General features: G+C 43.5%; 2 protein-coding genes across 7 annotated transcripts in view; both read right to left on the reverse strand.

The window, feature by feature from the left end:
- The window catches only part of SLC15A2 (solute carrier family 15 member 2), a 36,102-nt gene extending 32,110 nt beyond the window's left edge, over nucleotides 1–3,992 (reverse strand). The window contains exons 1-3 of one of the 3 annotated variants that reach the window (XM_031590636.2): nucleotides 3,905–3,992; nucleotides 3,636–3,804; nucleotides 311–398 (exon numbers count right to left, since the gene is read on the reverse strand). In XM_031590636.2, the coding sequence (XP_031446496.1) occupies nucleotides 311–398; nucleotides 3,636–3,764 (217 nt within the window). In that variant the 5' untranslated portion in view covers nucleotides 3,765–3,804; nucleotides 3,905–3,992. Of the gene's footprint in view, nucleotides 1–310; nucleotides 399–902; nucleotides 957–3,635 lie in introns of those variants that run through there. The other 2 variants (XR_016468166.1, XM_090143672.1) reach the window with 2 other exon arrangements.
- Nucleotides 3,993–19,763: 15,771 nt separating this feature from the next.
- LOC116227371 (uncharacterized) lies at nucleotides 19,764–26,971 on the reverse strand. Of its 4 annotated transcripts, none has more exons than XM_090143356.1 (4): nucleotides 26,863–26,971; nucleotides 26,343–26,403; nucleotides 25,263–25,415; nucleotides 19,764–21,965 (listed from the first exon to the last, which is right to left on the reverse strand). In XM_090143356.1, the coding sequence occupies exons 1-4, from the start codon at nucleotides 26,917–26,919 to the stop codon at nucleotides 21,796–21,798; spliced, it is 441 nt and encodes a 146-aa protein (XP_089999482.1). In that variant the 5' UTR covers nucleotides 26,920–26,971; the 3' UTR covers nucleotides 19,764–21,795. The 4 variants fall into 4 exon arrangements, 2 of the variants coding, with proteins under 2 accessions (XP_089999482.1, XP_089999481.1); XM_090143355.1 differs by having other exon boundaries at nucleotides 25,211–25,415; XR_004166550.2 differs by having other exon boundaries at nucleotides 19,765–21,965; nucleotides 25,211–25,415; nucleotides 26,343–26,485; nucleotides 26,813–26,971.
- Between the last annotated feature and the right edge of the window lie 512 nt (nucleotides 26,972–27,483).

Raw genomic sequence — 27,483 nt, forward strand, 5'->3', positions numbered from 1 at the left:
GCCTGTATGATTCTATTCTCAGACACAGAGAATGCACACAACTGAAAGACATCACACACTGGAAAACGAGGTTTGAGACTGAGAAAGATACAAAAATTTAGATTGGAAGTGATGTTGGAGGTCTCTAGTCCCAGTTTCTGTTTATAACATGTCTAGCTTCAACATCAGGGCGTGTTGTTCATGCCTAATACCCAAAATACCAATTTACTTTGAAAGACAATTGAGACCACATACAGCAGAAGTCTGGAACACCAGGCTATCATATACAGAAACACAAGGATGGGAAATTCTCTTCCCATGGGCCACGTACCTCTCATGCCATAATAGGAGAACCGCTCGCAGAACTCATTCACCACAATGAAGGCAATGCTCAGGGGGTAGTTGGAGCCACAGAGTTTCTAAAGGAAACAAAGCAGAACATATCAGCTTAGTGACAGCTTTCACTGTTGCAACACATCCACACAGCACCTGGGCAGCAGAGAGAGGAATCCAGTCTGTACCCAGGTGCTCATCACTGCCTGGTTAGCCTGCAGGTTGAACTCAAGGGAATGAGGAGACCCCACATCCATCTTATTTTGGTTATGGTTCCCTATGAATCCACCTGGCATGGACCCAGTAAGGAACAGCACAGGGACTCCAGCACTGCCAGCAGCCAACATCTGCCCTGCCCAGAGCTCTAGAAGCTCCTTTGGAAAGATCCTACTGCCTCTCTGCTGCAACATAACATCCCACTGAGATGCAGAAAACATCTTCGGACGCATTTTTATCTATAGTTCACACAGAGCTACTGCTTTTCCCTGAAACTGCTGCCTCCCCCAGCACCTAGAAAGCTGCTCCTTCCTCAGTGTCAACTGCCCTCAATCTCTGCACCTCAGTTACACCATCTGCATCACTGCACTCACTGCAGCAGAGCATCAGCCACAGCAACTATTTCATATTCCAAGAATGCTGGCAGAGCTATGGGTAATTCAATTTATTAAACAAAAAAATCAAACAAAAGAGCTATGCGCTTCTCAAACCTATCTGAGCCTGGCTACTTTTTTTATTGACATCAACTTCATTCCAGATGAAATCTGCTGTTTCCAAGTGAAGTGCAAGGAATCCAAACAGCCAGATCTTAGCATGACCTTGTGTGGGCCCCCGTCCCTCTGCTGCCCACAACAGTTCCAGCTAAACAGCTGGGAGCTGCTGGAAGCTGCTTATCTCCACTGCCTCCCACCAGGGACAGCAAGATTTTATAGCTCTGCCAATTAGTGGGAGAGACGGGCTGGGCACGCATGGGGTGAAGGATGGGGGTGTAAGACTGTCATCTGCATTCACGTCCGAGGTTTTAAACAGCTGCAGCATGGACCAGTGGAGTGAGATGAACTCTTCGTATGCATTTCTGTACCTCGTGTCAGAAATAATGAATTCCTGTATTACTTCTCAGAGTCTCAAATGTAAATACAGATAAGACAGATGTGTTTATTGAGGTTTATTCCACCACGAGACTTGAGCTTATTCGGATTCCCAAAGCAATGCCTCCTAGGTTAGACGACTAGCTAATCATGCTGTCTTGCTCAAGACTGTACAAGGACCACAGAAGAGAAGGAAGGAACAGTTTGCTAAATAAAACAAAAGCGATAACAACATCATGACTAAATCCATTTCCACCACCTAACCCAGTATCTGTGATATTTTTGTGATTTTTGAAATATTTACCTCTCACTATTTATGGAATGCCTTGTTATTAAGAAACCCTTGGACCCTTGGGTAACCCTTGAATAAATATGTAATTATCCACTACATTTATAGTTTGTGCTGAAGCTGTTGTGCTCAGCAGATGGCTACCAAGACAGAGAGGGCTCCCTTGGAAACTGTATTGAGAGCTCCTGCTTTTAGACCAGCCTGAAAAATGGCAGCATATATAAGCTGCAAATGCACTAACACACAATACTCTCCTCTAACAAGTTCTTAATAACACAGAGGAAAAGCCATAAGGAGGAAATAATGCTTCCTCTGGTTACTTTGTGGCATTTTTTGAACTTGGAAATAAAATGACATAACAGAGATATTTTTCTTCCACTTTTCCCACACCTTACTATCAACACTGATATTTAATAGCATTTGATGCAGATACAGACTGGGACTCCACAAAGCCAGGGCAGCCAGGTGTTGGGAACACTGCTGCCTGAACTCACTGCTCAGTGCACAAGCTCTGCAGGATCTATCTGCATCAGTGGGAGGCACCACGTGCCACGCTGTGACCTGGAGTGACAGAAACTCTGGCAGTGGCCCAACTCAGCTATTCCTGCTCTGGGATGGGCACCTCCAACAGATGAGTGCATACAAGCAGGAAAAGGAGAGCAGGAGGAGGGACTTGACAGCTAAACCTGCCCCAGTGCCTGAGCCAGCACCTAAAGTAACTGCTTACAAAAGCTGAGCGAGGGACTTACAAGCAGGGACACTTTCATCTGGCCTGTACGCCGTGAGAAGGCATCAGCGCGCACAGAAACACTCAGGTGCTCTCTCTGCTTTATCACTGACCTGCATGGGGCCTGCCTGGACATCCAAAAGTGGGCAGCTTTCATCCATGGGAAGAGCCAGCTGCAGTATGCTCACTTTTGCAGAGGAGGACCTTGCTCAGCTGAAAGCCCCAGCTAAAGCAAAGAGGCTAAGCCTGGATTCACGAGCACACAGCTACACTGCTGTGCTTAGCTAACCACTGTAAGCCTGGGATGTGCAGGATTATGGAGCTCTTAGAAATACTGTGGAAGTTGATAGCCTGTGTCTTCGAAAAGAAAAAAAGAAAAAAAAGAGGTAATTTAAAGTGCCAGTGGCAGAGTTGTTTGCTTGCACTTCTCCCTCTTGCTGATTAGCTGCAAAATAGGACTAAGATTAGTATTTCAGAGGAGCTCTGAATACCCAGTAGTTAATGCCTGCACAGTACTTAAAACAATGAGCTTAATATCTGGCTTGCTAATGACATCACTGGCTGCAAGAGCAGTTATTAACATATTGTCCTGCGAATCAAAGCAGGTGCAAAACAAGCCTCTTTCTCACCAAAGCCAACATAGTGTACAGATTCTTAGTGTCAAGCCCTCAGCTGAAACTAGCCTGAAAACCTACACAAATGTGAGAGCTGCAAGGCAAGAAAACATTGAATCTGGCTTAACTGACAGTCACTGATGTAAAGCTGAGGCTCTGGCACGCATGCCAGTGGCCTGTCCAAAGTCCCCATCCCTCCTGCTTAGCAGCATCTGGAGACCTGTCTCGATGGTCTCATCAAAGGAAGCAAATGCATAACCCAGCTCCCTCCTATCCGTGCATGACAGCCCCTCACACTGCAGAAGGAAATCCGTTCTCACAAGGAAAGGAGCATTCAAGAAAAAGGCAGCAATGAAAACCCTTACTCTTTTATTTTTTCCCCAAGGATGCAAACAGTTCATTTTTTCAATTTAAGCTGCCCTTTCTTAACTTAATCAGGTTAGTGGAGGGATTTTTGCATGGAGTTGTTAATGCTTATTTCAACCCTCTGCAAGAAAGGGTGTTTGTCTCTAGCCATAGCACAAAAGAGGAAAGAACAGAGAGATCTTGCAATGTTTAGAGCAAGCTGAGCAGAAAGCAAAAAAAAGGAAATCAGCTGTAACACTCACCGGAGATTTTTTCTGAACAGGGAAATCTTTGGGGGGATCATCTCCTGCAGAAATAAAAGTGAACAAACTTTCCTTGGATTCGTTTCTCTGAAAAGTGTTCATCTCCCCTCTCGCCTCGTCTCCCACCATGCTCTGTGGCCGTGGTGAGTTGACTGGGAAGATTTCCAACCTAAGGCATGAAGTTTGATTCAGTTTGAGTTAACCCTAATTGAGCACATTTCTGCAGCCAGGGCAGAAAGGGGAGGGAGGTGCCATGAAGAAAGACAAACCAGAACTCAGTAAGAGCTGGGGAGCGCAGCCTAAGCCTTCTGCAGGTTGGGGCTGTGAGCACTTTGTGGCACAGACCTCCTGTTTGCTTGGCAAGCTCCCAGCTATCGTACATGGATCAGCCTAGCACAGCCCTGTATTGCTGCACAGATGTGAGCTGAATAAAAATCCAGGGTCCGAGAGATCTCGAGAGCCTGCTGATTTAGGACCAAAGCATCATAGCATCAATCTCTCCTCCACTGTGCTAATGTCAGGTTTATTCTGCAAGGGTCTCATCCACTGAAAAACCATGTTACCCCAAGTCATAACCACTGAAACTCATCACACGAAACCCTTGGACAGTGGATGTCATGGTATTAAGTCATTTCTTTGCTGTCTCAGGACCAGAGTATATTTCCACACCAATTCCCTGGAACATCCTTGACTTTCTCTATGGGGCAGTTTAATCCTGAGGGCACAGATAGCACCCAGAAGCAGCCTCAAATCCCCTGTAATGTCTCTTTATATCCAAAAGGCCACCTCTGGGATCCATATGATGCAAATGCTTTCTATGCTAGGTATGGAGCCCCTGGTTCCCAGCAGGCACCCTGGTGTCCCTCCTTATCTGCCCTTCCCGTGGGAATCCAGGGAGCTCCTTATCAGTATTCCCTGGTGATGGTTGCAATTAGAGCAAAATTCACAGCCTTCCCATTAACCATCCTCAGTGGCTGCAGCTCTGTGATATTTCGGGTGCAGTGCAGGGTTTTTTCTTCCCCTTCCATTTGGCTTCTTTACAAGGCAAATGTTCAAAGCATTTTCCCAAATATTCCTTCCACTTTTTACCAGAAAAAGCACAGATCATACCCAGGATCTGCAGTTGGTACAAGAGTCTCCCTAAAATCATCCCTAGCTCTAGAACCAAGTTGCTACTAGTGCTTGTTATAATGGAGCCAGGTTTGCAGTCAACAAAACTGGAAAGAGGCATCTGCTCACAGCACAGATCCTTTGTTTATCTTCAGTTCTTGCTAACAAGTCCTGGAGAACATCTTTGTTAAGCCCATTTCACGGGCAAGAATGACTTTAAGGTATATTCAAGGCTAAGAGTAACACAAAGAACAGACCATGTGCAAGTTTGTCCTGCCTCCTGCACACCAAGCCAGCATATACTCAAGTCCTGTCAATCTGTTCCTGCATTGAAGGCAGCAGAAGTATTTCCAAGACAGATGTTGGTCTCTCTTACTTGCCAAAGCAACTCCAGCCAAGCCCCAGTAGGAGCCTGCTATGTGAGCAGGGCAAACACAGCAAAGTTTATTAAGGATTACACAAAAGCAAGACAGGAGAGGTTTCAGCATCCCTTGTGCAGGGCTCCCATGCTGATGCAATGTGATGCCTTAATATTACCTTTAGCATCCTGCAGCTATGCTTCCCTTGTGTGTACATAGCCCTGTGCTTTACACCAGCTAAGTGATTTTTCTAATACTAGCATGAAAAAATGTATCAGTCAGTGGAATTAACATGCTGCTTGTCAAATACAGTGCAGAGATGTTTAGGCCATTATCTTCTGGAAGGTTTTCTCAGACAGAAAGGGAGAAAAAAGAATAAAAATGTCTGGTAATAAATGGTAAGTCACAGCAAGCAGTGAGAATGAGTTAAGGAGGATATATCTGCAAGCAACTCAGATACAAGTTGAATAAAACTTGATAGGAGACCTGTGTGGCTGGGATGAGAATTGGGAAGGAATTGTACCACAAATGGAAATAAGGTGACACTTCTGGAGATGGGTATAAACAAACAGATCGAGTATGGAGCAATAGAGGCTGAAAAGCTAAGGCACAAAATGAATTATAGCTAGCAGGGGACACAAAAGGCAATAAGAAAAGGTGTTAGAAATGCTGTAAATATTGGAGAAAGAGGAAGGAAAATGAAAGTCTTATTGAAACTAGAAAACGAGCAAACAAAGGCTGATCGAGAGAAGCCAGAGAAGTTGTGTCCTTTTTGTATGTCTTCAATAAAAGAAAAAAAGCCAAAATATAAAATATTTGGATGCTTCAGTTGTGCTCAAATCATTACAGACTGATCAAGTTCACTTTTAAGCTGTGGATATGGTTTTTGAACCAATTTCCTTATAAGGGACAGAGGCAGGACAAGCTTCACCATTGTCTTTGAAAAGGCAGGTGAGGCTTCATATAAAATACCCATCCAGTGGACAAGGGAGAAACCTCTCTCAGGGTAGCTCACAATACTTCTCCAACAAACTGGAAGGTAGAAAACATGTGGGTTCCCAACTTCTCCACGAGCAAAGAGAACATCAAGCACAGCCAACAGGCTGCTTGCACTTATGCCCAAAACTGGGATGGAGAATAGGGCATGAATTCCAAATTTCTATGTGGGAGAAACCATCTTGTGGCTCTGGAACTAATATTCAGGAAATTCAGGAAAGACTGCCAAATGCTACCCCAAGGAAAAAAAGGCACAGAGACCAACTATTCTCCACTTTCATCATCAATAAGATGAGAAAAATAACTGACTTCAGTAAAGAAGATTTGGGGCCTCTTTTGGCCAAATTTCCCTTTTGCAAGGATGTGGGAGCACTGACAGAAAGGTGGTGCAGCTGAGGCTGCAGAGTTCAGGCAATCCTTGATGTCTGATATTTAAGAACATATTAGGGACTCGCTCAATATGTCAGGTCCTGTCCCAGAGCAGGCAGATAGATCAGGTGCCCTTCTGAAGTTTGCTCTTCTGAATTTCCATGAAAAACCTGTTTTATACAACTTCAGCTGGTAAGCATGAAAGCAAGGACTGCTTTCTGTAAGATCTTTTTTCTCCATTGTCATTCTTGCAAGTGGACAACCTGTAAGATGATCCATGCTTAAATGTAATACTCAGCTACCAGATGCCTTGCATAGCCGTAAGTTTCCATGAATACATTATTTTACAACTTTCAGTTCATCATTTAAATTTTTCAGATCCCTAAATCCACAAGAGGACAATCTTCATTTTTCTTTTGCATTTACAATTCTTAGATTCTCACTGCTTTATGCTGCAGTGCTGTACACATTAATCTGTTTATACTCAACTGATCCATTCATTTATATCTGCATTCATCTTGCTGTTTAACTCCTTGATTTTCAGCTCAGCCACACTGGTCTCTTTCTAACGAGTCTTATTTTGAATTCACACACACTGGTTACACTTTTATAGTATTTTCACCATATCTTTGCTTCTCTCCTCTTTCTTTTCCTAAGCAAAAGTTACAAGCATGCCAGAAACACTTCAGGCCCTGGTCTAATCTTCAAATGGACAAAATAACCTCTCCAGACCACTTCTGGCTTCCTTTCTTCAATTCTTCCATTATAGAAAAGATCATAGCTTAACTTATTTAGATAGACCAAAACTGGCTCCCAATTACCCGCAGACTCATACTAAAGTATTAAAAAAAACCACACAAATGTATCAGTTGATCAACCAAAAAAAGATGCCAGAGGTCTTTAGTCCTGCCTCCCTATTCTGTTCACTAGCCCCTATAGACTCAAACCTGTAAAGGTATATCAACCAATAACACTAACAATATCAAGTACCTAGCCTGTCTTTAAGTGCCTTTTATCTGGTCACTAGTCAGCCTGCACGCATCAGGGAAACTTCTCATCCCTCCTGCTGCCTTTTTGCCTTCAGTTTAGCAAAAGGAATTTTAAGAAATTCTCTCACCAGCTTGGGCTTCTTTCACAGTTTGCAGCTCATTGTCCTCTGCCATTTCTTCTACTTTGGGTGCATCAGATGAACACAGCTATGCTGTGCTTGAAGATGAACCTTGTTGAACAGTCCTGGCTCTCTCACCCTGTTAATGTTTCACTTCACAGCAGCAGTCCTTTGGTCACCAATAAAATAGTTAAACTTTCAATTATTTTCAATCCTGAAGCCAAACAGAAGTCATTTCTGCTCATCTCCAAAACACCACAATGAATCCACCTTTGTACTTGAGTACAGCCTCTAACTGAGGCTGCATGGCATCTTTTGTGGATGTTCACAAGAAATCACATTGTGCTGCAGCTACGTATCTTTCAATAAAAGAACTTCTACTAGACAAGAACAGGGACTGGGCCTGTGACGAGACAAGACCTATAGCTGGCAATAAAACCAGACAGACTTGTGAGTCTGTACACCAGCTACAGAGCTGGCCTGAACTCTGCACATCTGTTAGCAGTTAAGAGAAGACACGAGGTTTCATGAGATCCTGGCTTCAGTTACTGGATCCTCACGTGTCATATGGGAATGCAGACATAACGTGGATGTGCTGCTCTCCCAGCTGCTTCTTCACCTTAGAGCCATGAGATGACTGGAGGAGCCAGTTTTTTTTTCTGCCTTGTGTCTGTTGTTTAACCCTTTCTGCATTCCTCCTATAATATCCCCTGAACTGCTGTGATGTCCCTTCAGATAGGCTCTAAGGCATTTTCCTATCAGGAAAAGCCCTGGATATATTCTACAGGTAAATGTCACTGTGAGCCACTGCTCTAAGTTTAGCAATAAATAAGAGTTTCCATAGCCACATGGCATGGCACTGAAGTCACTGCAGCCTTCTTCCCCATTTCACCGTACTGAAATCCGAGTCCACCCATGGCTCCTCATCCCTCACCATCTGCTCAATATACAAAAGACAGTGAAGGCTACAAACAGATACACAGTTCCTAACAAACTCTGCTATCAGCTGAATTAAGGCCGACCAGGGGAACAGGGCAAGAGGACTAGAAAGATGCATGAGGAAACACTGAGACACGACTGAACATTACACGTGCAGCAGTAGCTGCTTGGATGTACAGCAGTGAGTGGCCTAAGCTGACCGCAGACCAAATTCCAAAAGGAAAGGAAAGACAGCACAGTCAGCTCATGAAAAGATGATGTTAAGTTGTAAGCAAAAAGAAGATTGAAGCAAAACTTTATAGCTACCAAAGAGAAGGCTTTTCACACAAGATAAAAGTAAACGTAGATGGTAAGAAGGATTTAAATCCAGAGTGTGAGATGTGTGGCCAAAATCTAGGGAGCATTAGTCAAATTATGAGTAGATGTATATAGTACAGCATGGCAAAGACAGCAGCATTAGACTCTGGGCAAGCACTGAGAAAAACAGGCAGAAAGGAGGAATAAGCACTATAGGCCACATAATGAAATAGAGATGAAAAGATAAAAAGAGAATAGTAAAAAGCTTTACTTGGAAACGCTTGTGGCTTCTGTTACAAGATTGGTGGTAGGGAAAACACATCAGGAAAGGGCTTTCCCTTTAAAAGGACTTTTAAAGAGACTGTTATAGCATGTAAAAATTAGGATATTTCTCTTCACTTAGTGGGAATATTCAAGCAAAACACAGAAATGAAGAAAACCCAGAGCAAAGTACAACCATAAATGTAAATTCATTTCTAGGCTCTCAGGATGGAAACATCACAGAATTGCTGCAAAAATTGGAAGCTGGCTCCAGAACAAGACTTGTGATCTTTTGGAACAGAGCACTGATTAATAGTAAGTGCCAAGGAAGGATATACTTTACATAGAAAACCAGGAATAATTTAACTATTCAAGCTGTCAGTATGGAGAGAGCCTAAGTGATCTCTTGAATTCCTTTCCAACCGTTTCTCCCTTGCAATTCCAAGTTGTATTTGATACTGTGAAGTAAGGCACCGTGCCCTGACTCCCAGTTGACCAGCAGCATTGATTTCTGTATGTTCAAGAAGAGGAAATGGACACTGAGGTGCCCAGGCAATGTGGACCCACAGGCACACGTCCAGTCCCTGGGACATTTGTATTCTGTCCTTCCTGCTTGGCCTTCATCTCCCTCTTTAGCTATTTAAAGCATTTTAAGAATGCAGCTCATGTCTTAGAGGCAGTCCCTTATTAAAACAATACCTAGTTTTATTGTTCACATAGGTATGTAAGGTCTAGGAAAAAAGAAATCAAGAAAAGGGAGCTCACCTTCTAACATCCTACTCAGTGCTGTTTGACTTGTGAGAATGCTAAATTCTGAGTGGCTTTCTTAATGCCCCTAATGCTTGGCTCTCACACACCCACCACCACAGCTGACTGGATCTGGCATAACTCCAGCTCTTTGATTAAAACCTGGCACTAGAAGAATCCACAGGTTTACCCAATCCACTTGCCTGAGGGTGGATCATCCATCCCCTTCATGGAGTGAGAAGGTGAGAGGTCACTGCAGCTGGAAGAAAGATGGATGTGGCGTGGCAGAACTTTGGAAAAGCACTTGGTGGCTGTTTGGTGAACATTTTCACTCTGGTGGTATTGGTAGCAGGTTCTTAGTGCTGTAGGTCTCAGGGCATTTCACTGAGCAGATGTCACTATTTCCTCTTCAGAGATGAGCAAAAGAGGGAAAAAAATGTCCTGATGAAGGCAGACTCTGCTAAAAATTCACGCGTGCCAGCTCAGCAGTCTATCCATCAAGTTGCCCTGCCTTTAGTATTATCACAGCAAAGACTGAAAAACAATTTCATGCAGCATCTCAGCCATCTGTAGTCTGTTCCAGCCTCTAGGATAGATACTGCCTTGGGAACAGCCCTCTTCACACTGACCTGGTGGCAAGTTCCATACCATCTTCAATCCCATTCTGTGCAAACAGCTGCTTTTACTTGCTGTTTACCCTCGTTTCTCCTTCAGCAAGAGGCAGCTGGTAGCAAGAAATGCAGGAATCCTGCAACTTCTCCATCCCTCACAGCCAGCTCTCAGAGATGCCCAGCTCTGGGGATCTGTTGGACAGCAAAGGAGGGTTCACAGCTCCTGGATGTTGCAGCAGGACGCTGGGATTCAGTTCTGATTCTGTTACGCATCAGCCACCTTGAGCTAGCCTTAGCTCCACTGGCCATAAAATGAGAAACAAGCAGAACTAATCTCCCATACGTATGGAGGGAACACTTTCAATCATTAATCTGGCCATACAACTAGGAGAATCTTGGGGCAGGCACCAATTATAGTTTTTCCAGTTTTGTTTTTCACGCACCAACAATAAACAGCCTGATTATTTCCATTCCTTGCAAGCTTCTTTGTGTCAGGAGACATAATGCACTGCACAATTTCAAATCTTTGCCATCACAGAGAGTTTATTCTCACCATTTCTCAGCACAGCAGATTTTTTTTACTAGAGCTTAAGTTAGATTGCTGTTGCATAATCAGTGTTTCATTAGGGCAAGCTGCCAGGTCAGGGAACAAGTAAATCCCTAAAATATCTCTGTCCTGATAGAAATCCTGACCTAATCCAGAGAGATCCCAGCTCTACATCAGCGGCCCCTCCCAGATGCAAGCACAGATAGACACGGTACAACCTTCTGCATTCTTGGGACTGTCATTGCTGTGAGATTTTAATCAGATCCTCCGGACCAGCTCCCACTGTTGCCACACCCAGGGCCAGGCAGATCAGAGGCTCATCCAGGATTTATTAACTCTGGTTCCCTACACTTTCATAATGAGCCTGTGGTGACATTCACTTTGTCAGATGGGGAGAGCCAGCAGCTCCAGCAGGAAGAGTAGCTATGTGGGTTTTCCCTGTCTCAAATCCCAGAGGGAAAGGCATAAAATTAGAGACTTTTCCTCCTTTAAAAAAAAAAAAAATTGGTCTAAACATACAGTCTGAACTGACAGTCTATCGCACAATTTATTTTGTCCTGGATACCCTGTGCCCAGGGAAGTCTGCTCTCCACTGGCACTTAGGACAAATCCCCTCTGATTGCAGGGGAGAAAGGTTATACTCACATAAAAGGAGGAGTTCATAAGTTCCACTTCCTTACACAAACAGCACCCCTGAACAAAGCATGCTTTTCTCATGGGCACAGGGAACTGCAGAGCAGAGTTAGAGCTGCAGGGAAGCAGCCAGATGCACATCCCACCAGTGGGCAATGGCACATGGTATTTTTCCTGTACCCAAAGCCTAGATGCTGCAAGCCACTGGAGCTATGAAACTGCAGGCTAAGCATGAATCCTGCTCCAGCAGCAGGAGGTCTGATGAATCTATTTAAGATTAAGACACTTTCACTCGTCAGGCTACTATAGTCACCTTCAGGCCCCTCTGCTTTCCCAACCTGTTTCTCAGCAGTTCCTCATGTATCTATAAGGATACAAACCCTCCACAGATTTCCTTTATCTTCCTGTAGTGTACTTGTTAGATACTGATTGGTCCTTCTTTACGTTTATTACTCACCAGCAGCCATTCGCACCTGCATCAGAGTGGAGCAAAATGCTCACACCTGGCAGCTCCAACTGACAATATGGGTTTCCACCACCTCTCACACCTGTGCTCATAGCTGTTCAATATTCAGCTTTAGGTCTATCCAAGAGCTTTTGCACAGTCTTCAGTAAACAGAGGAGACCACACTGGTATTCAGTGACAGAGAAATCCATTAGTGCCAACATTTGTTAGCTTTAATAAAGCCATGATGAAAAAGGAAGTCACCTTTTACATGGCCTTTGGCTATGTCTAGGATACAAGAGAAGATCTGGCAGTGCCAGTCCTATGAGATGCAGAGGGCCACTCAGGAGGTTTGTAGTCAATTGACTTCAAAGAACCTCAGAGTGCTCAGCAACCCACAAGAGGAGCTTTGTTTATAAAAACAATAGTTCTTAGAAGCAAAGTGTACGCAGCACTTTTTCTCCATGTCTCATGCAGTTTTACCTCCAACAATCAATCACAAAATAGACTCAACTCAGAATGCCTTGGCATTCTGTTCAACTAGAAATATTTCTTTGTCGCATAAACTCAGATTAATATTCATTCTCTCCAAGATAAAGACATCTAGAAGTAATTTGAGGCAATAAAAGCAATTTTCAGCATTACTGACACTTCCCATTGTTAACAAACAGATGATCTAATAACGGTGAAGCCAGAGGAATAATTCTGCTCTTATACTAGATCTGATTGACTAGACATGACAGATGGTGCTTTTATTACTTTCTGTCTTTATGCCATTCTAAGAGAGGTCTCATCTAATGCAGCCCAGGCTGTGTTTTGAGTCTTAACCTCACAGACAAGCAAACCCTGTTTCATCAGGTTAATGGATCCTTACTAGATTCAGGAAGGCAATTTTCCTAAAAGTTATTCTAATCAAGTACTCAGAGTCCAAATTGTGCTAGCTGAATGACTGCCAGCAACAGTTAAAGCTTTCAACTAAAGACTAGATTTATTTTCAAAGAGGGAAAACAAGTTATTATTATTATTACAGAACCAATTCTATCCTGTATTCAGAGACTTCTCAAACACTGGCTTTTACTGCAATTAGAGAATTAAAGATAAAAGTAAAGTTAATACAACTTCCCTCTCAGTTGTTTTATTCAATAGCAGACAGGAAAGGAAAATTATGGAGATAAACGGCCTGCTGTCTATTGATACCCACTCAATTAACTGCCCCTAAAGTAACAGCAGCTGACCCTAATCAGCACAGACTCCTTCAAAGAGAGACTCACTCTAAGCTGTCTTCCTCCATCAGCCTCCAACCTGAAGGCTGTCAGCCTAAGTGTCTTAGCCAACAGGATAAGGGTGGCTAAGATCATATACCCTCTAAAAGAAAAGCTGTAAAGAAAAACTCATACCTTGAGGGTGTCCCCTGCAATTCCCATCAGCCAGCGTGGCCTCTAGCTCCATGAGCACAGTTTGGTGCTAGAGCTGCCCTGTTGCACACCGACAGCTTGCACAGAGACAGGTCATAGTGTCCTGCTTTCTTGGCTCTTGGTGGTTTCAGGCAGAAGCCCTGCTAGGTGTGGGGCTGTGCAGTCTGCCTGAGGGAGCAGATGGAAGGTCTGAGCTCTCCTGCTGTCCCTCAGCTATCACAAAACTGATTCAGGGATTAAGTCGAGGTAAGGACAAGGAAAGAACACAACCACTACAAGGTCATGCAGAAAACAAGCCACAGAGACAAGACCTGGAACCAGAACTCCTGAATGATTATCCAGTGCTTTTCCTCCTCAACATACAAACTGCCATTTCACACAACCTCACAAGCAGTTTTGGTGTCCCCAACGTCCCCTCAATAGAGGATTTCCACCTCCAGAAATCATGGTTCCCCAAGAGCCCCAGCCAGCAGCTGGTGGAGGTTACAGGCCAAGCACGAGCTACTTGATACCAGAAATTTTTGTTCGCCATTTTCAGAGCAGCTGAGCTGTTGACCTAACAGCTCTGCCAAAGTTATTGATGCCTCAAATGAAATGATCGCTCTCAATGATTTTTATCTACCAGCCACCAGATTTTTAGAGTTAAGTCAGGCAGAGGATTATGTTGTAATTTCAAGGCAGGCATCTTTAAAACGGTGATCATTCTACAGGAACGATAAAAATGCTGGAGAATGCATTAACTCTTTCCTTCCTCAAAAGGACTACGAGGTTGTCAGGCTGCAGTACAGTGGGAAATCTGTAAACACATATTCTTCCCCTTTCTGACACAAATCAGACATGGTGTGGTTGTGATCATAAGCATGTACTCACACCTCATTAAATCACACTCTTCCTTATCTACATCATACTGAGTTGTTTCCACAGCTCTTTCTGTTGCTTTTAAAGATATTTCACCTCTTTTTTTCTTTTTTTTTTTTTTAATGTCCTTAAAATTCAAAGAGGTATGGCAAGTTTTATCATGCCTTGGAGCAGCGGCTGCAACAACTTTCTGTTTAGCTTTGGCTGGGAGTGGGATGCACAGGAGGAACCCATGCATAGAGGGGCATTTGAAAGCAAGGCAGCAACAACGTCACCTCTGTTGAGGACTTCTACTACTGTCCTCAACAGAAATCCCATAAGATGAGTCATTCTGACATTACAGGGGAGCTCATTTTGAGGCAAAATTTCTGATAAAAATTGTTCAGTTTTGTTGTGTTTTTGTTAAGGCCTCCAACTTCCTCTGGATTGGAAAGGGAACATGGTCTGCTCTTGGCTTGGATGCCAAGTGAGAAAGGTGTGGTTAAATCAGAGGTCCTCAGATCCTAAACCAAAGTCAATGTATGTCTGGGCTCAGGCTCAAGGACTAAAAGCTCTCTGAAATGTCTCTGTTTTGGGTCCTTGCACATTGCCTGTCACCTCTGAAGTGCACAGCACACTTCAGGAGGGGAAGCCTTTAAAAACTATTTTCTCGTTTAATATCATTACAGAGTTGATTACAGTTCACAATAAGCACCACTAGAAACTCTTCAGAGAAGGATCAACAGACAGAGGGGCATAACTTTGAAAACATCACTGTGTAGGCAGCATCTAGGGACAGCCCTGAAACTGTCCCCACAGTCAAACAATCCTGGAAGAAGTAGGCATTCATCCTTGTTAACTGCTGCTGGGAAAGAAGGCATCTGAGCAGCAGGAGGAAGAGATTAGCCTGATTTTTACTAAGTCTCATTTATAGAATAATAGAATCACCAATGTTGGAAAAGACTCACAGGATCACCCAGTCCAACCATCCACTGATCACCAATAGTTCTCACTAAACCGTCCCTCAACACAATGTTTGCTATACCAGTTTTTGTTTTGTTTTTAAATCAGCAATGTACAGTGCCCCCGAGCCTGATTCAAAACCCTGTAAGTTGGGCCCACGAACATTAGCAAGATTCACTGCAGTCCTGCTGCCATTGTCTGGGAAGAGCTGATTCCAGCTGCTGTAGAGAGAGAATTGTTAAGAGGCTCTGCAGATATAGGATAAGCTGCCCCTATAGGGTTCTCATCACCTTTATTGAATGTTGGGTCAAACATCATGCACAGAAGTTTTTGTGATCAATGAACCCATGATACACTAGCTCTGCCCAAGGGTTTATTCACAGTTAATCCAAACATACTTGATTCATGAAACTGGTGGGAAATCTCCTCAGAACAGACTTTGCAGAGATTTCTGGCACTTTTTCTTTCAGCACTGGCTGAAAATAGAGCAGAAAGAGATTCCAGCCTCCTCCCAGTTATTCCGTCAGATCTGGAGAGGGGTGACTAATTGACAATAAATAGTAGTTTCTTCATTTTCTGCCTTTTGTTGTTGTTGTTATTTTCCCCTTTCTCCTTCGTTTTTCAAAACTATGTGTTAAGCAATTTCTGCAAAGAATTTCAGGTAGTTTGGGAGCATTAGCGATCTGCAATATAAGCAGGCATGACAGGACACATAGGTTACAATACAGACTTCAAAGTCTTTCATCTGAATGAATATACACCATAGAAACAAGTTTGCAGTTCAGATTTGCACAACTCTCAATCTGAAGCACTTCATGGGTATTTTGGATTATTGCCTCGAAGCAGCCCACTCCCATAAATATTCTTCTCATGGCATCCATATGCTTAAGCACTCCTTAGCCAGGAGATGTGGAAAGAACAGAATAGAATCGAAGCACGTTACTTACGGAAATATCTGCAGCAGGGAATATCCATTATGGGAGAAGTGCAGCAGTCCAAGACAAAAAATGTGTGCTAGAAACTGCTTCAAAATGTTATTGAGGTGAATGTAAAGAACAAATACAAGTTTGTTTCTTCTTGTATCCACAGCAGCACTCATATACCACTCTGACATGCAGAAAACAAACGGCAAAACAAGCACTTGTCCCCACAGTAACATTGTTCTGTTTGTTGTCCCTGAAGGCTTTCAGTTAACCTTCGTCCATGGGTTTGGCCATAGAAATATAGTGGTGAGCTTCCCTGCTCTGATTTCTGTATGCAAACTTAATGCTTTTTGAGCATTATTTAATTAATAATTTCTTTAGGGGGTGTCTTTCATATTTTCTGCACTACTCACTGCCTTTGTAAGTGTGGAGCTACTGATAGGATCTCTTCCCAACCACCACACGCTCCAGAGCAGATCCTGTAGAAACGAGTGATCCTACAGAGAGGACAAGCAGCTGAAAAAAGGAGCTGTGATGCAGCTAGGCTTATCCAGACCTCATCTCTCTGAGCCCTAAAATTTCCTCTTTTTCACAGGTGCTGGCCAAACCTTCCATTCCCTGTTGGGGAATGAAAAGCATCTCAAGGAATTGCGCTGGATGAAACTGACTTTCCCACAGCACTCAAGCATCCCAAAGTCTCCAGGATCTCCCTTTCTGTTCAGTCCAGAGAACGTAATTATTTCAGCCTCAGTGCTCAAGTTGCTAAACCACTTGTGGCATGTTAGTTATTAAATAAGGCTGACTGACAAACAGTGCACTGATTATTTTAGAGAAGATAAGCCAGACATACAAGCTGCTTGTGGCAGAGCAATTCTGAAGACTTGATACGGTGCTATGTGGTCCCTTGAGAGACTGACTCACCTCTCACCCTTTTGGTGAGAAGCAAAAGAAGCTGCTTTGCTTTGTCTGTGCATTTTCTGTCTATAGTAAAATGGCTTGGTTGGAAGAATCTCTTTCTTGGGTGTTGGCTATGTGGATGGCTGGGAACCCCAGGCTTCAAGGGTCTTCTATACACCTAGAAAAGCCAAGTGTGTTCAAGCTATGTGAACTGCCCTTCACAGACTCTTAGTTAGAATCAAAGCCACAAACATTGGGTGATGAGCATGGAACCCCTTAGAGAGCATGAGGTACATAAGGGAAGGAATTCAGGCACTGATGACTGTAGGCTGACCAAATAGAGAGAGGAAGAGAAGCAATATGGTGTGAGGGGTGCTCTGATTGCCTTGCCATAAAATAGTAGATAGAAATGTAAAAAGCTTTATAAATTATTCATTCAGCCTCAGAGTTCATGCACAGTAAGAAATCTGTAAAGGGAAACATGCTCCAAGCAAACAGCACCTCAGAAATGCTGAGGTAGTTCTCCTGCACATTAACATGTCAGGTCAGTGAAAACAAGGCTGGACAATGCTTCAGTTTATAAAAAGGTCAAAACTATTTTCAGCCAGCTGCACTTGGCATACAGAGCAGCTCCAGCTCAGCACGTTTGCCCCCAGTGCTCCATCCCTATGGGATTTTGGAACTGCTACTTTGGCCACAGTCAGTAAAAATAAACAAATCTGTATTTTTTAAAAGAATTCTGTAAGAAAATTGCAGTAAGAAACTTCTGCAAGTCCAGAATAAATAGCAGACAGTTGGATCTAGTGGTTGCCACACAGAAATAAACCCTGAGGAAAAACCACACAGGGCAACCAAGGATGGAAGAAATCATAACCCAGAGAGAGAAGATCTTGCAGAAACACTGCAGTCGGAATGAAGGTGGGAAGGATGAGGCTGTAGGACTGGGCAATGAGCATGAGGCAGCATCCTCAGCCTCTGGGCTTTGCAAGACCACTGCCAGATGCTCCCACTGCTCTGTCTTACCCCAATGCTGGACACAGCCATGGCAAGAAGCAGGAGCCAGCTCACCCAGCTGGGCTCTGTGCAGGTGAAACAAGGGGATCCTGTGGGGAAAGATGCAGCCCAGGCCACCTTCCTCAAGTCCCTTACTTCACCAGGGTGAAAGATGGATCATTATGTATGAAAACAGAACATTTTGGTTGCAAAATAAACTCAGGGACTCAACGGCTGCTGGAGCAAACAGCCTATTTCATGAGAATTTAGCAGGGGAATAATTTAATGGAGCTCAGATAAAAGGCAGTCACCTGGAACTCAGATTCAGAAGCAATTGCTTTTTTTCTGAATTACTGGTTCGAAGGTTAAAGACGGAATATTCATCTGCACTTTTTTTTTTGCACATTTTCCCTGATCAGTACACTAATGAACTCCAAACCATCCAGGGAAACTATTTCAATCTCTCCCCTACCTTCCAAGAAACAAGTTCTTTATTAAAAACAAACAATTGATTTTCTTCCTTGAGATCAGCATCTGCAAGTCTGGGTGCAAAATCAATCCTGGAACAAACAGGGGGCAATTCCCACTGCACTGATTAGGAGCTGATCCTTCTCTAAAAGATCCCTAAGGCTTCTTGAATTAACTGTATTGACTTAAAGTGGGTTTATCTTTAAATGAGTAATTGGTGAGCTTGGTTATCATTGGAAATGGCAGAGATTTCAGACATGAGGGGGCCTTTCTTTGCATCTCAGTGCAACCCTCCTCAGGCTGAACTGTTTAAAAAATTACAGACATCTTATAACATCAGAACACATGCAAATAAGTATACATCCATGTTATGCCAGCCTTGAAGGAGGCACCATCCTGCTCAGTGTTGGGTCACATACTAGGGTGAAGTTGTGACATGGCATACAGAGCTGCAGAAAAGCACAAGCAGGCCCAGCTCTGCGTTCCAAGGACACAGAGCTGGAGCAAAGCCTAGCTAAAAAACATTACATCTTGCAAGGAGCAAACAGATTTATGCTGGTGCTAAACTGCTGGGTGGCTCACTCCCTTGTATCTCATATAACTAGCACATCATTAGTAGCCACGAGAACCAGTGTAAGGGGAGACTTGGCTGATGGTAAATCTCAAGCACACACACCTTCTTAAAGCTTTTTGTAAGGATATGGAACCAATTGCCAATGAATGAGTACTGTGAAATATGTGGATGTACATCTCTGTTTGATGTCTCACTATCAACTAATTTCTGGGTGTTTTACAAGGCCTCTTACTGTGATTTCCTGACTCAAACCAAAGACAGAATTGCCAGCGTTTAAAACTAGAAATGAGAAAAAACTGATTCTAGGGTTAATTTTACATCCATAGGTAACCTCTTTGCCTCCACTTAGCATTCTAGAGATAAACTCCTGGACTTTGCAGCTCTACAAAAGCCCTTTCTAATTGAATCAAGCAGATTTAGATTATAGTGGCTGATTTTTTAAGCAGGAAGTAGGGAATCGCTTAGACCAGTGAAAAATGAGGGCTTGCAGAGGAAAGGAACTGAGAAGATTGTCTCCATGTAAGCAAAGAGAGAGATATTAACATTTCAAAATTATTCAAACACTCTGTTTCAAAGCTTTTAGTTTAGTTATGGTTTTTAAATCTCTGAACACATATTAAAAGGTCACAATTGAAATAAAACATTTCAAAAAACAATGTGACTGACTAAAGCCATGTCTCTTAATATTTCAGAATGTAGAAAGCTTGTTTTGCTTCAAAACAAAGATTTTCTAAATCTCAGACACACTGGTGAGATGGGAACATCTCTATGCCTCTAAGAACATTACATTCAGATCTTCTAAGGCTGGAGGAAAGTGCACTGCCAACACAGGCAGGGAGGGACAATACAGGTTTACATGGCTCGTTTACCAGCCAGCACAGGAGCACAAGCTCTGGGTTTAATTTCACTGATAGGGAAGGGCAAAGCACAAAGTGATGGAGAGCTGCCACTTGCTCCATCTAACGACCTCCATTCAGTCAGCCCTCCTTTGCTACGTGTTGGCCAGAGCAAACATCTCCACCAAGAAAGCATGCACCACTGAAACTGAAGCCACAGGGAGCCAAAATCTGCATCTGAGACAGATATTATGACTGACTCTGTCAGACACTGTGGTGAAGAAGGCTGATTCAGTTTGGCTCAAAAGTCACATCAGGGCAGAGCCATAGCTTACAGTGACTGAATCCCATCCCACAGTCATGCTGTCAAAGTGCTTGGTCCCTCAGTCCTTACAACAGATCCCAGTGATGTAAAGATATGCCAGATGCTGGTTCAGCCCCATTCATACAGAACAGATGACTCTGTCCATGCCAATGAAAGCTGTGGCAGATGCACTGGGTGGTTGCCTGAGGTAGCTAGTCTTGATGTGCAAGCCAGAAAAGGGCAGCAGATCTGCCCAAACCATAGGATGACCAAACACAACTTAGCACAGGGAGCAGTTCCTCTTTGCCATCAAAGGCTGGACAGATGGCTAGACAGCAGCAAGACCCCATCACTTAACACTTTACTGTAGGTCAAGTCACAAACTGCTTTCTTAGTCAAGAGTCATCAATGGCAGAAGGCTTCCTGCCTGCTTCCAGGCTAAGGAAAGAGCTTTGGGACCACAGGTTCATAATGCACAGCTGTACCTGGCCTGTGAAAGCAGGTTATGCACATGGTATCTTCCTCTCTGCATTTCTGGCCCATGCCCTATCCTGGCAGGCAGTAAGGAGGAAGAAAATATGTTATGTGACAAACCAAGGCAAGACAAAAATGGGAAGGTAAAGGAAAGCCAAAATTAAGACAAAGGGTCGGCTTACACAGTGCCAGAGCCAACCATATGCCTCTGAAAAGTAGAGGATATGAAAGGTCACCATTAGCTGTGGGATTTTCATGAAATAAATGTTCTTTGACTCCAGGGCGTACAACAGAAGCTCACTTCATTGCAACTTCTGCTTCTGGCATGCCCTTGAAGATTGTTTGTCCTTGAAGGCACTCTAGAACCATCGTAATGGACACACACTGTCAGCTGACAGGTGGCTTTGCCTCTGTTCTTCAGCACATGGAAGGCCATAGATACACAGTCCCTCCCGTCCCTGGTCTTTTCAAGGTCATGGCCCATCCCCGTTGGTTTCCAAGGAGGTTTTCTGCCTAGGATCTGAATTTATACTACTCCAAGCTGTGTTAACAAAGAATCCTTTAGACTGATATACAAGACTTGACATATAAATTGTCTGAGATGTCACTGTATAGCCATCACTTGATATTCTGACATGACCCTCCAGCCCAAGGACTAGTCAACTTAAACTGATTTATTCTCATACTGCCACCCATTAGAAAAAAAGAAAAAGGATTGAAGTTGGAATAATATTGTGTAAAGCTTCCAGTCATACTGCACCGTTTCCCTTCTCTTGCTTGAAAATTGCAATGAGAGCACTTTGCAAACAACTTTCACGAGAGTTTAAAAAAAGCAGTCAGATGGGAAGGTGGTTTGAAAGACGGGGCAGCAACTCCTACTCAAGACAGGTCCACCTCAGGAATTCAGCTCGTGCACGCAGCCATGCACACAGCACAGCTGTCAGATGGGAGTGATGCATTGCACATAGCATTCAAACTGTTTTATGGGTGGTCTTGTTCCGCAAGAGGATGGCAAGAGACTGTTCAGCCATTAAATGAGCAGAAAGAATAATAATTAACATGTCTGGATGTTCTGCTGAACAGATTCTCCTGGGAGCCAATGGAATTGCACTCCCGACATATGTAAAGTGGAAATCCCAAGATGAACTGTGAGCATAAAACTCTTGTCTCCAGACAGCTGCATGAAGGGCATCCTGTGACCGACCCAGGCTCCTTTGGTCAGACCTAAAAAGCAGGAAAAACAGAAGCTCTAACTTTGAAAGCTATTTAAGTGTGAGCTGCTATCGTGTTGCTCGTCTGAGTCAGTGCAGCTTGTGAACAGCATCATTTGGAGAAGCAAACTTTTCTGTGCCACATGTGCTCTTCAAACTAGAGCACAGCAAGATCACAGTGAATACTTTCAACTTTTTACAGCAAGGCTGTCAAGAGAAATGAAAAATAAAACTGGCTGCTCTAGGCTTTTGTTACAGCTTGAGGGCATCAAACTCTGAGCTTACCAGTTACTCATATTTCTGTCACTTATTACATAAAGGGCACTTCCCTGTTCTTCCTCACTTCTCCTACAACTGGTCATGGCTCAGTCTGAGATAGAGGGATGAGGATAAGGCACAGCTGTGGGAGGGCAGGTCTGTCACAGGAGCAAGTCCTCCACCCTCATACAAGGTGAGTCCTCTTTCAGACACCATTTACCTCACATCAGTGTCTCATGCCACAGAAATTCTCTCTCTATTCTCCCAAATTCCCCAACACACCCATCCAGAAAACACTCTGCCACACTTCAAACACCTCCCTAGTCAAGCCTTTCCTTTTTAGTTGCCTGACTACCAGCCTGAGCGTAGCAGGGCAGCCCATTTGCAGAACTCAGCACTCCAATCCATTAACCTTTTCCACACTGTGTGGGCTAGACTATTTCTTATCACCATCGCCCATTTTAAGTAATTTTCTAGAAACTCAGTTCACTCTTCTGCTTGCCTAAGGAGATATAAAAATTTACACCTATTGTAAAAGCATGAATAAAAGCTGATTGCAGAAAGTAAAGACAATAATGTGCTCATAATACTAACAACCTCACTTGCACTGCTTTTCTGTTTGAAGAAAGATCTGTCTTATCATCAACAGGGTGTTGATTTAGATTGCTACTAAAATTGCCACTGTAAAAGCAGACCCACTTTTATTGCATTAGTACAGAGAACAGTTATGTACAATTTTGACTAGTATGCCTATTGCCAGCAGTCATCAATCTATTAATTATCAAGCCAAACAGGTTCTGCAGCAGGAAGTGACATATTTAGTGCACCTGGGATCTTTTTTGAAGAGGTTAAAATTTACAAAATAAAAATCAACAAAGCCTAAGTAGAAATCAGCAAAGTTGGTAACAGAATCATGTAGGGAAAGCAAAATGTTTGAGAATGCAAAGCAAGGGTACTGCTCTAGTACATAAAAGACTCACATTAATTTTCCAGCTCTGTACAGACTTCTGATCTAACTAATGCTAGTTTTTCAGGCTTAGTGACTGATTTTTATAATGATACAGTGCATTTTGGCCAAATAAGGAGAGGAAGAACTACACTCCCTGCTAAGATGCAGTCACCTTCAATGGTAGGCATGTCCATTTTAATTCTTCTTTACACAATTCTCTCGAGATCTCATATGCAAGATGCAGCTCACGAGTTTTCTTTGGTAGCTGTGTTGCCTGCCTCTTGCTTAAGGTATTTCTCACTTCATCTCTGTAATCACTACCAGTAAAGCAGTAGCTCGTGTGTGGATGCACAGGAGGAAGAAGCTTCTGTGCATTTGCTATGTAAACACTACCCCCCAAAATAAAGCAGGAAGGAAACATCTTATACTAAAAAGCAGATACCATGATCTCTCAGTGATCCTTTCTAATAAATGGGAATATTAAACTGGAAATACATCCAGAAGCATTCCTGCACTGGTTTCAGTACATTCAGAATCAATTCACCCTTTGCTCAGTGCTCAAACTGCTCAGCGAGGAGAGCAAACCCTCTCTAGTCAACGGTGAACACTGTGACTGTGGGACTGCTACTCTCTGACTCAGCTAAGCGACAGTAGTTGGGTGAATTTTATCACCCCACCCAACTCATAAGCAGCTCAGCTGCAGCTCCTCGCCAGTTATACCATGTGGTCTGCAAGGGGGGTGTCAGCAGCAGGACTACAATGCAACCTGGGAAACACCAATTGAAATCACTTTTATGAATTGTCTACAGAAAACACATTTATAGATGAAAAGTACATTTATCTGAAGACCATGTCATTGATCAGAAGTCACTTGAATGCACTGATGGGAGATGGGAGAACACTCAGGATTCAGTACTTTTTGGTATGGCTTTGTTACCAGATCTGCGTAGACTGCCTGCCAATTGGGCTATGTACCTATTGAGGAGCATCAGTCTGATTGACAGATAGCCCTGCTAGAGCAGGCTGAGAGGGAAAACCACGTGCTTGAAAGGGGCATGGTAGGCATTGCTCTTTAGACTGCCGCTCTGAGAGAAACCCATTGGCTGGAATTTTTTTGTGCGAGGGAAAATGACTCATCATACAGATTTCTAAGATAGTTCCTCTACCAAAGTAACAAAAACACCAACTGACAGACTATATGAAAGAAAGAAAATCCTGTAATTCAGCCTATTTCAGTGTGTAAGAGATGGCACCATAACAGGCAAATTAAGTTGTTAAGGTATCAAAGCAAGACCTTGTTTTCAATTCTCAGCTATGTCTCATCGTCCTTTCACAGTCTTGGGTAAATTACTTGACCTCTCATAGCTTGATTACTTGGCTTTTAAACAACTTCCGTAAGCATCTCTCTGTGGAGGTTTGTACAGCATCTAACTCTTCTTCTCTGACAATATTTTAGGGGAGGAAACAGCATCTTTTATCTGCTACTGTAAACACAATAATCACCAGCAAATTTTCACTGCATCTATAGTTCAAGAGAAGTGTTCTCATTCCCAGGCCATAGAAACAATCAGGACAAACTGAATTCCTTAAGCCCCCATCAAAGGAGCTTCAGATGGGACACTGGCTGTCTGGAGGTTAAAGGTTTTCAGCATGCCTTCGATGGTGCTGCCATTGCCTGTGGAGTCTTCAGCCCAAACAAAAGAGCAAAGACACTCCAACTCTTTGGGGACTGAGAGCAAAAGAAATCTTCCTTTGAATTGAGGAAATCTTTAGAGAAGGGACTTCAGACCTCCAGTTATAAAGGAAATAAAAAGCATCTGCACTGACAGCTCCAGTTAGGAGTAAAAAACACAAAGGGCTTTGAAAAACAACCAGCCTTTCATCTTCAATAGCAAGCTCAACAGCTCTGCACCAGCTGCTCAGTAAACAGCATAGCAAGGGAAAGCAAATCATTGGCACCAAATGCATTAAACATGGCAGTATCTTCAGATGACATATTTTGTAAACTTCCTCCTTACAAGTTATGTTATTTCTTAAATCTAAAGAATTACTTGCTGTTTAGCAGCAGAGCCGTTCTTCCATACACTTGGGCAGGTTCGTTACCCGTGTTTCTTGCTGAGTTTCCAACAAAGCAGGCTGGCAGCTTGGGTAAGAGAAGATCTAACAGGACACCAGGTGACTTGAGTTCATCATTTGTCTCTGCTTCACATTTTCTGAAGGCCAGCAAAGCACTTAATCTTTGGGCCAAGTTTTCACCTAGAAAGGGAAAGAACAATCACTGGCAAACTTTATTGACTCTGAATCCAGAAGAACATTTCAAGAGACAAGTATATAGATTCTGCCTGGCAAACTAAAGCCTCCTGATCAGAGTGGGGTTTTTTGTTTTGGTTTGTTTTTTTTGTGTTTTTTTTTTTAGTTCTGGACCAATAGAAATTGTTCAGGAACATCCAAAAACCTGCATACACTCCCACGTTTCCATTTTCTCTCCTCATGTAGAAATCTGTTGGGATTCTGGTCACTTAGACTTCCTAGTGGGGAGGGAGGTTATAGCTCACATCTTCCTGCTGGTCTTTGTGAAACGATCATCTAAAGACTTTCTTAACATTGGCCAGTCTAGCCATTTCTGCCCTACCAGCTACAGCTAAGCCAGATGCTGTTCCCTTCATCATGCATGGAGATATGACTTCTCAGGAGCTACCTTGAGAAGAGCCCAGCTGTCTCACTGTGCTAAAATAGCCACTTCAATTTGTTCTCTCCACTTTGACCAATGAAATAGAATATGGATCCCTGCTCTCCTCCTTCATCCAATACAAAGCAGCCCCAGGGCTTCAGCAGACAGCATTAGGTGTCTACACTTGGAATAACCCTGAACACATGTCCAGGTGGTATCTGCACACTCATTAACCATTCCAGTATGAAAAACAGCATCCCTACATCCCACATGTCCTTGGGGCTGCAGCTCATGTCTTCAAAGCAGGCAGTGCTGGCAGCTCAACCCCAGGTACTCTGCTGCAGAAATACTATGCTGGCAGAGCCCTTTAGCAGCTCAGCTGCTATTAAATACCTGCTAGGCAGAAGAAGGCCTTGCTCCCACTTAGTGCAGCCCTAAAAATCTTACCTTCTTCCCTCAAAGCTGAGTCATGAAGAAGGCATTGCCAGTGGAAAAGCTGATGTTTTACATACCTTGCTGTGGCAGGTCTTTATGACTTGACTTGATGAGTTTCCTTTGGTCAGAGGGACGGCACTGTCAAAAGGGAACCACAGACTGGTTGGTACGAAGCTAAGTTTCAGCAAGCTCTTGCTTGGACCTGGTCAGTTCTGCCTTCCTGTTGTAAGGAAACAGGATGAAGAGGTGTCATCACACGGCCAGAGCAGAATATAATGGCAAAGGATTCTTCTACTTTAGTCTCAAAAACAACCTTCTTCCATTCTCTGGGAACAGAAGCTGTCAGGCAGGGTAATAATGATGAAAACACCCTTCCTCACCCCCCCCCCCTTCTTCCCCTTGTTAGGCTAGTGTCATTATCTTGTTATAAAAAAGGGGAAACTGAGACAGGGAGCAAGATGACAACTTGTCCAAGGCTGCTCAGAGCAGCCACAAAAAGCCATGCTCTGTGCCTGGGAGGATGCTTTTCTGAGTTCCCATAACAGACCTGAAGAAGACCAACGTGACCAGATTCTAATCTACAGCAGAGTTAAGGACCTCTGTTAGAGCCCACTTTTTCCAGAGATGGTCAGAAGGAGCAAGACAGCTTCCCATTGCCTTGGAGGCTGCTTCTACCAAACAGGCAAAGGGGAGGCCACTTCCCTGCTCCCCCAGTCCGGCCCACTTCTTTCCATAGCACAGCTGACCCCAATTTAAGCCGCTCAGGGTGTTTCAGAGCTTCATTACTTGTGAATGCTTTTTTGTGTTGTGCCACTGGCACCAGCACAGCCTGTTCCCAGCCTGTTCCAACAGTTCCCCGATCACTGAGGTGACAGACTCAAAACAAAGCATGGGATCTAAGCAGGTCCTCACTAGGGTCAGGGAGAGGAAGGAAGGGTCCTGGTGGACCTTCCTCCTTGTTCCAGCTTCCCATCCCAGCTTCATGCACACAGCCTTCAGTTGCTGCTCTCCAGAGCTCAGTGCAGAGAGCAACTTGTTTAAAAATAAATATATAAATTTTAATATTTTCAAATTGGGCAAAAACAGACTGCACAGCATTGTGAAAAGGCAGAAGATACAGCTGGGAGATTCCTGGGATACATCAGTGAGGAACAGGCTTGACAACAGGCAAAACTCTATATCCTGACTGTGAGGCGGCCAGGCCCAGAGCAGGGAGCT

The sequence above is a fragment of the Phasianus colchicus genome, chromosome 7 (assembly GCF_987193195.1).
Source record: "Phasianus colchicus chromosome 7, bPhaCol1.hap1.1, whole genome shotgun sequence".
NCBI classification, from domain to species: Eukaryota; Metazoa; Chordata; class Aves; order Galliformes; family Phasianidae; genus Phasianus; species Phasianus colchicus.